Source organism: Bombyx mori, chromosome 1 (genome assembly GCF_030269925.1).
Source record: "Bombyx mori chromosome 1, ASM3026992v2".
Classification (NCBI taxonomy): Eukaryota; Metazoa; Arthropoda; class Insecta; order Lepidoptera; family Bombycidae; genus Bombyx; species Bombyx mori.
Window position 1 is genome coordinate 4,998,934 of NC_085107.1, and position 12,485 is coordinate 5,011,418.

At 33.7% G+C, this 12,485-nt stretch overlaps 1 protein-coding gene across 5 annotated transcripts in view; it reads right to left on the bottom strand.

The window, feature by feature from the left end:
- The window catches only part of LOC101746022 (PHD finger protein rhinoceros), a 38,721-nt gene that overhangs the window by 14,253 nt on the left and 11,983 nt on the right, over nucleotides 1–12,485 (bottom strand). For 3 of the 5 annotated variants that reach the window (XM_038021789.2, XM_038021791.2, XM_038021793.2), the window contains exon 5: nucleotides 1,114–1,303. In XM_038021789.2, the coding sequence (XP_037877717.1) occupies nucleotides 1,114–1,303 (190 nt within the window). The other 2 variants (XM_062668270.1, XM_062668271.1) reach the window with 2 other exon arrangements.

Here is a 12,485-nt window from a genome sequence, read left to right on the forward strand (position 1 = left end):
AAACCTAATACTAAAAGAGGATGATGTAATTTTTTACAAAATTATTTACTAATAAGAAGTAATTAAAAAAAATCAATTTAAAGGTGAGAAAAAAATTATACTTTCTTTGCAGGTGGTAAAACGCGAAAATAATAAAATAATCTTCTTCCCACCATTTTCAAGTTAATTTAACTAAATAAATAATCGTATTTATTAAATGAAAAATCCGTAAGTTGCAAACCGTGTCTATTTAAATGATTTATGAATGAAAAATTTGACACATTTTCTTAACCATTTACCATTACCTTAACCTTTACCATTTACCGATAACTACATTAATGTAAATTATTTGCCTTAATTAAACATATTATCCGGTAAAATGAATTAAAACTTGGTTTGATTAAAAATCATCCAAGTTTCATTCATAAATATATATATACACAACATGAAAAGCCACATTTCAAGGAAATAACAACAGGAGCGCGTAGGTAGATTGAGTAAGTGAAACTTTAATTGTTCAAAATATTGAATGAATTCAAGAATTAAGCATCACAAATTTTTTGCAAATACATATACTCACACCTCAGTCACACTGGTTAATACAGACCACACGAGACCAACACAGCAATATTATTTTCAATTATAATTGCGAAAACAATATGTACTATATCGTTACGTATGTGTAACGTGAATTTACATTCGATGCTTTGAATTTTGACCGTTCCAAGTAATTAAGTATAAGTGAATTGTCACAACAGTGAAACTACTCAAAAGAGCAGATTTAATCAACACGAAAAAGCAAAGGGCAGTGAAGTTAAAGCTATTTACTGTTTTTTTTTTATTAAATAAATTTTGTTTATTATTTGTGCCTGTAAAAAGTTTTTCTTTATTATTTACTAACAAGAAACCATTACATTGTTCTTAAAAGGTGTATTATATTCGTAATAGAAGTTACATTCATGTGATTCAAAACGGTGGTAAGCCCAGCCAGTGTGTTCTAATTTAAGACACAAATGCTATGAACATCGAACAGTTACGGTCCAATCATACCGATCTCCTCGTGTTGTTGTTAGTGGGCAGCACGGATGATGCGACAGTCGGTTGACTGACAGTTCGTAGCCTCTTCGTACTTACCGTCGGGGATAACAGTTATGCCATAACAAGCCTGGTGAACGCAAATATTACAAGAGTCGCAGAACACCATTTCATTTCCATCTTCAGAGTCCGGCGATCGGCACACGTCACAAATTACATTCTCGTCGTACTCGATACCGAGGCCCTCTTCAGACTTCATTATAGCTTGAATTTTGTCCCATGTTCGAATCTGAAAAATATCACAAAACACATAGATAATAGGAACAAGATTGAGTTAAGAACGACTTTTGCTTTGTAATCGGGGAATAGTAATCTCAAATTGTACAATTATTTGAATATTTTACGAGCAAGTCCGGATGCTTTTGAATACGTATGAAAAATTATCGTTTAAAAAAACACGCAGGCAGCAAAGAAAAAAGATAATTAATACCTATTTAATTGACGTACGACTTCCTTCCGTAAATCACTTCCTACAAAAACCGAGCTAAATTTGATAAGAAGAACAACTATGTTCACGAAATACTAAAAACAGGAATTTCCTTTTATAACACTACGCCCATGCTCAAGTAAATTCTGATCGTGAATGATCACGAAAACTGCAAAATATCCAACGCATCGGAGATTATTGACTCAATAATAATTGTCAATCAATTCATTAATCAGTCAATTGTCAATTAAACAATGTCACATTATAATGCACAGTTAAAAAAGTAATTTTCCTTAGGGATTCTGCTACCAAAGACTTATATTGCAACTTAATATCTTAATAGGTAATTATTGAGTTCATTCTTATTTCACATTTATTCGATGCAATTTAATTTTAAGAGCTCACTTTTTTTTCCCTACCTATGCTGATAGCCTTGAGAGGCTATTTCAGCTTCACCCTAACGTTTGTAGGTGAGCTCGCGGGGCTCAACCGGGGTTGCTAACACTGACTCTAGCAAGAGCAGTGCTTCGCAGAATCTACCACCGGATCGGAAACGCGACCCACTGAGAAGATCCGGCATGAGCTCACAGCCTACCTATAGTTGTACGGTTACCGGAGTCTATACATATCAAAACTTCAATGCAACACTCAAACAAAGGAATCCTAATCTCATGCACGGTATTACTGTAAGTCCCATCATAAATATACTATAAAGATATATGCTAGAAATACAATAGAAAATAATAAAAAGTAGTAGAAAATTTGAAAACAATAAAAAATTGCGTATAGAAGTGCAACGAATTATTGTCTCATGTATCCCAGGAAAAACAAATATAATTCTAGGGCGATATATTTTCTATGGAATGTATGGCCTATTTTACTGAAACTGTGTTATCGTTTATATTCGAAATACATAATTCTGCATTTATCTTAACGCTAATTAAAACGCTTCGTCGTTACGAAACAATGAAAAACAATGAAAAGATCTACACTTTGAATTGAGTTAGCTCTGAATAGAAACGTAAAGATAAGCATTTTGTCGATACGTCGGTCTTCATTCTCTATTTGTTAGGTTCTAAGAATGCATTGGTTGTCTGGATGGTTGTCAGTGCAAATGAAAGTTTGGATCCTACAAACGGTAACTTAATTATAGAAATTGTTTCTATAATGAGAAGTTACTCGTCTATGGGTTGATTTTCATTAAGAGACACGAATTCTTTATCTTGCGTTAAAGACGATACGAATTTAGATTCTCGAAAGGGAATGTCACGTGTCATGCTTTTCAATTAAGGAAGTTGACTCAAAATTTTCCGTTGTGATTTAAAATACGATGAAACGAAATTTACACTTGAAAAGCGACACGAAAAAGATAAATATCTATAGGATATATATAACCTGCCTGAAAACTAGTTTAAAAACTTGTGTAGATTTCTTACATCTGAATTTTGCGATGTGACTAGTTCCTATTTTCTTTTCTTAATTTATTACTGAAGAAAATTTTTATATGACAAATTCTGAGTCGTTTTTAGTCCAATTAAAAGTCTATTGTCGATCGTCCACTAATGAGTACGATATCTTATTGAGTATTCAAGCATTAAATTGCAGAGCTTCTTCATAATTTCATAAAATAAAAATCAAGATCCAAGAATCGTATACCTGTATAGATATAAATGCAACCTTTGAATAATAAGAATATGATACTCGAGGGATATTAAATCTGAGAACGAACTAACAAAACATTTTATGATGATCCGCGTTTCAACGTATAAAACTTAGGTGAGTTCCTAGAATCTGTCAGCGCATTTCCAATATAAGCAAGGTACCTACATGAAGCCAGTGCATCGTAAGCGAAAACATGTTATCAAAAGGATTAAATTTCTTAACTTCACGATATTTCACATTATGCATTTAGTTTTTTTTTTTTTGCTTAGATGGGTGGACAAGCTCACAGCCCAACTGGTGTTAAGAGTGGTTACTGGAGCCCATAGACATTTACGATGTAAATGCGCCACCCACCTTGAAATATAAGTTCTAAGGTTTCAAGTATAGTTACAACGTCTGCCCCACCCTTCAAACCGAAACGCATTACTGCTTCACGGCAGAAATAGGCGGGGTGGTGGTACCTACCCCGGCGGACTCACAAGAGGTCCTACTACCCGTAATTACGGGTTTGATTTTTATTACACGATGTTATTCCTTCACCGTGGAAGTCAATCGAGAACATTTGTTGAGTACGTATTTCATTATTTACGTGGTGATTCTAAGAGACGGTATCTATACTTTCTAAACTTAATTAATATATAAATCTACAGTGGTTTTTACGGATGTTCCGTTATAACTACTGAACCATGCAACCGATTGACTTGAAACTTGGTATCCATGTAGAAAATACATGTACTTAATGGATAGGCTAATATTTATATGAGTGTTGGGCTCCCTAATAATAATGACAATAAATAATAATGTTAACTTTAAATGCCCACAGAAGCGGGTGAGTACGGCTAGTTATTTATAAAACAAAAACCATTCAAAAACTTCAAAACCACTAATATCGCATTAGTTATTTAGGTTTTCAATGATCTATTCGTTTGATTATTCTTATTTATAACTAGCAACCTGCCATCGCTTCGCTTCGGAAACATTAAATTTTATTATTGATAGTTGAGTCCCGCGATGTTACAACAATAACCGCGGGTGACGCCGCGGGACGAAGCTAGTCTAAAAAAGTAACCTAAGTTACTCCTTATATCATTAGCTACCTGTCAGTGAAAGTCCCATCAAAATCGGTACAGCCGTTCCAGAGATTATCCGGAACAAACAGACAGACAGACACAAAAATTGTAAAAAATGTTATTTTGGTATATGTACCGTATCTGCATGTAGTAAAAAGCGATTAATTCAATATTACAAACAGACACTCCAATTTTATTTATATGTATAGATTACAATAGGGGTCCGCCCCTATAGTATTTAAAAAGCCAGATTCCACTAACCCACTGTCGGAGCTCATATTTTCGAGTAAATTATTATTCGAAACAATTAAACGCCAGCAGAACTTTAGTATTGAATTAATATTAACAGAGAAATCAATGCTATTTATTTTGTGCAAAATCCTAAAGCGACCCACACAATACCGGATGCACCCGACTCTCATTTCCGACAATGCGTTTTCAATTTCCTTTGTAGCAATAGGAATATTATTAAACTAATCACCATACACAACGACCTCCTAAGAAAAACTGACAATTATTATACAAATTTATAACAACAACAAAAAAAACATTGGGTTGATTTATAAAATACATCACCTTAACTAGAAAAGCGCAGGTAAACACAATACGACGCGACGCGCAGTAATCAGCCACACGTCAAGTTCACAGAATACTATACGACTACAAAGCTTATTTATCCGACCAGATAAGCGTTCGTCACGGCAGAAAGCTACCAGAGTACTGAATTATTGAAGAAACTAAAGCCTTCAAGAGTGCTTGGACACCTACGCACGGTTTTTTTTCTAAGGTAGCTAGCTAGCTTGTATAAATGTGTTGTGCACATATTGTATTATCTTCTTTCTAATTGAGAAAATGCTTTGTACGTCATTAGATAGAAAGTATCAATTTCACACAATATAATAAAGTTTGCAGGTGACAGGCGTCTTGTGGGTGGAGGGAGGACATATTGATGGCTAATTAGAGATACTTGAGATCCGAGGTTAGGTTGACATTGATCTGGAAATTGTCAACATAAACAAACCTTCATTTTAAGTTCTTCTTCCTATTTATACACTCTTGACAGAGTGGTCGTGGTCATGCATCAGTCAGGTCCTGCAATACCGATGCTCTCGCGATGCGACGCCGTGTGGCACGATGTTTCGCAGAGTGAGAGCAATCATTTATGTTGGAGTGAGTCACAGATGTTATGAGATCAGTCCATCGTGTTGGAGATCGTCCGCGAGATCTTTTGCCCTCGACTTTCCCTTGCACCACCAACCGCTCAATGGAGTCCTCATTACGAGTCATGTGCCCGAAGAACTTGAGGATGCGTATTTGGACTGCTGACGATAGTCTCTCCTTGATGTTGAGCTCTTTCAGGATCGAAATGTTGGTACGGTGCGCAGTCCACGGAATTCTGAGGAGACGAATCTAACACCACATTTCCTGTGCGTCAATCTTACGACGGTCTTGCATCCTCAGCGTCCACGTCTCAGCCCCATACAGAAAGATTGGAAAGACCAGGCATCTCATTAACCGAACTTTTATGTTTTTGGTTATTCTGCGGTCTCTCCAAATCTTTGTTAGCCTCTCAACTGAGGATCTTGTTACGGCGCAAAGTCTTCGGATCTCATCTTCGCAGCCTCCAGCGTTGGTGATAGTGGAGCCTAGATATACATAGCTATTAACTACCTCGCATTCCGCTATATGTTGGACTTCCGGTTGGTTGATGTTAGCACGATCTACGATCATCATTTTGGTCTTATCACGATTGATCGCAAGTCCAAAATCCAACGCTGTGGTCTCCAGCCGGCGAAGAAGCACCTCGATTTCGTCTCTGGTTGACGCCAAGAGGGTAGTATCATCGGCGTATCTCAAGTATGATATTTTCCGACCACCAGCGGATATTATCATTTTTCATCATCATTTTCAGTAAAAACGTAATATTGCAAAACATCATGAATTATTTTCGATGATAATCTCTCACTAGACATGGCAAGATGCCAAAAACATAAGATATAGCATAAAATCACTTAAGCTTTCCTTGATTTGCAGATATTATCATATTGAGAAAATGCTAGCAACGAATGAGATAAGAGAAACAAATTGACGGGTTGATCACATTAAAATTTAAAAAAAAGTTTAAGTATCTTTCTATGCTTCCGTTCGTGTATATATTCAGTATCTATATATTAATATATGAAGCAAAAACGTTGTACCCCTTTTTACGAAAATTTCGCGGATGGAGGCGTATGAAATTTCTCCTACTTATAGAGAATATAGAGGACTGCAGAATGTTAGTAATTTTTTTAATTATGCATAAAAAATACATTAAATCAATAAAAACAAACATTACACATACTACCATGTATTTGACACACACACGCATGCATACTATTTGTTTATTAACAAACTTTTCTTATTGCTTATAATATGTGGTCAAATTGAGAATTAAGTAAATATTGTTTGTCTTTATTAATATTGGTCTGAAGTATAGTCTTGGCCAAATCTGGGATTATAACATAGACTTTGACTATAGAATCATAATAGTGCAGAAACTTATAATTTCAATTAATTATAGTCTAATTCCGACAACCGGGGGACCACTAGTGTTTTTTATTCAACAAAATTTTGCAGAAGAAATTGACTCCTGAAATAGCTTAATAGTGACAATGGGTCTATGTTATTTGATAATTCAATATTATTTTTAATACAGCAACTTTAAAAACGCAGTTTCTTCCTATTGTGTACATTCCTATGTATCTGTTATATACTTCAAAGTAGGTTCTAGTCTTACCTGATATTCTCAAGTCATAAAATTCAATATTATTAAACTACATAATTTGACGATTTAATCTAGCCCTTACTATTTTTCATTTAAAAGTCCCTACGTTTCAAACACTTTACGGACGATTAATATGTTTACAGTTTAATAATAATATTTTTTATTTATTAAAATTCCGTGAAAATAGGTATTTTATCTTAATTTTTCGTGATGTCTGTATTTAAATTGATCTTGACGAAGTTTAAATACATTAGGCGAAAATTAAATATGAAAAGCCACAAAATGTACTATGACTTCTTCTACCAAATATTGATTGAATGAATTTTAATTTACCTAAAGGCTTTTTTAGTCTTTTATAGATATATTTGCACTTTAATAAAAGCTAAAAACATTTTACATTAGTAATTTTTGTGCTCGGAAACAGATAAAAATAATATTGGAACTGTACAAATCTAATAAAAGATGCAAGTCAAAGGGCGTGAAGCAACACGTAATAATTGCCCCCAAGCTTTCTGTTTACGAGACTTCATTGAAACAATGGCGCGCTCTCATAATCTCAAAATTACTACACAAAATAACCACACAGAGCACGGCGAATCTTATTATCAAATTATAAACTGTACACACACTGTCCAAAGTAATAAATCACCTGTTCATCTGTCGTCAATCACAGTTCCCATCTAAATTATCACGACGGAACACTACGTATGCAATCGGATGCACGTTACATATGCATATCGATTAGCGAACTCTGGTCGTCACTCATTTTGTACAACCTTGACCTGTTGCAATTTGTACAGAATGTTTATTATTTCTCGATTTAACGTCTACTTGTAACAGGTGTATGAATTTTCTCATTATGCACGCAATCGTACTTCGCGGACACTACATTTTAAAATAATCTAGAACGCAGTTGTGACGCGACGTATTTGCCACTAACCGAGTCGATAGGCGCGCGTCTCGCTGCAAATCGAGTGCACCTTATAGGTTGGAGAGATGTTTTAGTATATCTGAATATGTTCTGAATTTTAAGAATATTGGCATTATGGAAGAAACATCCTTTATATTAGTTTTTCAGTTTTAATTTGAATAAATTATTAATTAGGAAGTAATATTTTTTTCGTATTTGCTCGCCAGGTTAAGCCATAAAAACTGCTTTATTATTACTTGTGAGCCCAGACAAGTGAAATCAAAATTAAAATAAACACTTAAAATACAGAATGTTAAGAAATGAATAAATTTTCCAAAGAAATATCCTCATGTTTTATTTTAAGGTTTTCATATGAACATAAACATAGCAGATAATTTACATGAATACTTCATGACTTTAACACACGCTCATTTTCATCAATAGATAATCATAGAAAACCTTTTTTTTTTAAATCTCTTTGAATATAATCTGGGCAATCATTTCATTGAACTAATTTTCAATGGCTGTAATATGGACAGGTAGATGGACTAAGCAAATTTTTAAGGATTTAATTCTTGTACGTAGAGAAATTACCTGTGTGATAGTGAGTGTTTATCGCTCATAAACGTCAAATATGCAGGCCGTTGCACCTTCAAACCTCGTTTGAAGAAAGATAAACCATAGAGCCCAGGAAACAACGAGAAAGAAAGTTTATTCCAAAGTCGATTGGCTCCTGACAAAAAGATTGGAAAGGCACTGTGGATAAACGCAGTGGTGCTGCTGGGCAGTATGGATGAACTCTGCTCCAGTGGCGGACGGTCTGGTGACAAATCTGGAACGCAGTTACTAATTAACCTATCCAGGCAGAATTCATTATTTATTTTAAAGACTACGAGTATTATTAACAAAGGTTTCTTATTATTCATTAAGAATAACTCCTTTCTTTTAACACAACGAGAAAAACCCCATTTTTTGCGATTTTGTACATTCAACAACTAAGACAAAAACCAGATTACGAGAATTCCTTCACTTAAAAATAAACTTTATCATTTTCAGTAAAATTACATGAAAGAAAAATTGGAATTCATAATTATTTTAAAATATAAATGAACTTGAGCATTTTCTGTAAAAAAAAAACAATTCATACATGAATTGCTAAAAAACTATTTCTAAATGTTATTTTCGGTTTCAGAGGAAACCTTACTGTTCAAAATTAATTTTTAGTATTAAATTAGTGATCCTGATATCGGCGACTGAATAATGTGGCTGGCTGGCTATAAGTCTTTCAGATCCACATAATTATAGCCCGTCTGTGTATATAAACGCCAGCCGCCCGGGAATAACTCGAGCACCCCGACGGTCGTCATTGGCAACGCCATGTATGTATAAATGGATCAGGAACCTTTTCTCGAAAAAAACATTAATTACACTTGTAGAACGCCGCGCCAAAGTACCAATTCAAATCACCAATTATACATATCATTTGTACTTTATTATTTTAAATTTAGCTTTTTGTACAAGTTCAATCTTTTTGACAGAAAATAATCCTAATCAATTTCGTGTTCTGTAAGGATGGTGGTGGTAGTTTCAGTCTTTAAAAAGAAGGTGATAGCAAATATTTCGTTACTTGCTCAATGATATGGAAAAAAATTACAAAACGAGGATTATCGTTAAATAAATAAATATGTATATATACTTTAATTAAATAATCAAATGCAAAGTTCAAAAAAAAAAAAGTCTGGTTTACCATGTCGATGATTAATCATAACAGCTCTTACGTAATAATCTTATAAATTAGGATTTTAAAAACAAGACAATAGCGTTTTTGTTTTCTAACTTTATGTTGCAACAACTTAACAGCCAAGTTGACATTAAGACATAATCAGTCAATAGATACATAGTAGTTTTAATTAAATTAGGACAGTTACCGCGACTGTTATATTTTAGCTGTTTTACTGCTTAGATAGGCGGATGAGCTCACAGCCCACTTGGGGTTAAGTGGTTACTGGAGTCCGCAGACATCAACAACGTAAATGCCGCCACCCACTATGTAATAGACAACTGCTGCCCCATCCTTTAACGCATTACTACTTCATCTACCTGTAGTTAGGCTAATTGTAATTTCTGCGCATTTGATTTTTATTATGCGATGTTATTCCTTCAACGTTGAAATCATTCGTGAATACACATCAAGTACGTATTTCATTAGAAAAATGATTACCTATCTGTGGGATTCGAACGACAGTGTAGTCACATAGCTAAGAATCGATACGAATGGACCGGGTGGGTGTCTCATCGTATAGGCTACGAATTTAGTTAAATAAAAACTGATCTTTTGCAATATGTTGTAGTATTTTCATTTGTATTCCATTTTTCATCTCTCAACAAAAATGACTTGCTTTTAAGAATTAAAATTTCGAAAGAGCTAGTAAATACATAAATATAATATATCTAAGGTTACGTGATTTATCAACAGGTCATTTTCCATCCCGTTCGGGAGTGTGTTAACAATTGGACATCTTTGCTGAATGACCAATTACTGTAACGAGGTCGGACAAAGCGCTCGACGACCTCACTGCATTTCCTGCATCCAATCTAGTGCTTAGTTAGATTTTTAGCTCCTTTAGATACATTAAATATATGTATATATATACTACTAAATTATAGTATTTTAATACTGAAATATTCAAAATAATGTATTAATTCGCGAATGAAATAAACACTCTTCAAAAAGGTTAAAATTTATTTTATTTAAGTAAGTAGTTTAAAGCATTATTACACGGTAGGATCCCGTTTATTTTTTAATAATTCCCTTCATGACCAATTAATTACTCAGTCACATTGTTATATGTATTTATTATTCATTAATTGACAACATCGTAGTGTAGGGGCTGTTTTATTAGTCGCCGTTTAGTAAGGGAAAAATTGTTTTCTGGGCCACCTCGATCACAGACTGGAACAGAACCTGTTGGATCGCATAATAAAGTAACTTTTGAAGAAAGCCAATCAAGAATTTATGCCTAATCAAAGGAAGTCATTGATATAAAGCTGATTTTTGCGTACCGCAAGGTAATCAAAATCACAGAGGGCATTTAAGATGTGTATGATCCATATCATGTATTTTATACAATCGAAAAATGTACAAATGATTTAATGAAGAGTAATAACTACATTCCGAAGAAAAAATGGTGTACGACTTGTCTCAAACCCACCTACTACTATCTTTCGCGTGATAGCACTGGACATGGATATAAGTGTTCTATGTCCCAGATATAATATTATGTTATCATTATCAATGTAATACCTACAAAAATTTGTTAGTTGATTATTGGGTTGTTCTCACGAAAAATATACAGATACTTAAGTGGGAAATTTTAATTTTTTTGCGCCCTATTATTTTTACAGTAATATTTTAATATTATAATATTTCACCTGAGAACACGTTTTTTTTTTTAAATTAATGTTCTTTACTTCATTCAATTAACGAGTCGAAATTTCTGAACTAGTATTGCTTACTTGCACTTACGTGAACTTTTTAAACGTAAACTTTAGGCATCGCGGGAAGCGGTTCAACAAATCTTCATATAGAGGAGTGAAAGGCTATTTGGTTTAAGCGACACATTTACAACTTTGCAGGAGAGCCATTTAAAAATTAAATATGGAAAAAATGTCATGACAAAAAAACTCTTCAGCTATAACATATTTGAAGTTTAATTAAAACCATCGAATTGTTGATGCTAATTAATACCAAATAAGACGGACCTTTAATTACAAAGATAAATGTTGCGTATTAAGCGAAATATCGCTTAAACCAAATAGATTTTCACCCCGTGTTAAATTTAGGCACAGTAGCAGCGTACCAGAGCAATGTTTATATTTAACTTATATAAATAATTTTTTTATATGAATTATCGCATAAATATTTTTAATCGTAAAAAATATATTTCGTTATAACGTAATAAATAACATACACCGTTTTGCAATTTTTTATCCTTACAAAATACGAAGACGAGACGAGTTGAGTCTTATTGGAATTTCCGGTGAAGTGCATAGAAGCAACTGTCTATACATAGTCTGTTCTTTAAAACATTTCAGTGTCACAAATGCTAATTAATAGGATTTAATATTTTAATTAAGTTGAACAGACAAGATTGAGAGTGATTGGCAGGATCTTTTACCTTAAGTAGTGTTCACACAATAATCATGATTACTGACACCTCAACATTTATATTTATTTACTGTGCAGTATTTTTTTTTATTGCCCTTTTAGGCGTTCATACGGCCCACCTGATGTTGAGTGGTTACCGTCGCCCATGGATAAAGTTAATTCAATAGGTACAAAAAATAATAAGAAGAAAATCGGTTAACAAACACAGAAGAAATGGGTAATTCACTTTGCTTGTTCATATATATTCTACTTCGACAATAATTTGACACAACAAGTATGTTAAAACAAAGATGTGTCTTACCTTTCTACAGAAATGGATATATTCATTCACCTAGTTTGCAGCATACGTAAAGAATATAACTTCATGTAGCAATGGACTATTTTGGACCTTAGGTCTACAAGTACAAGGA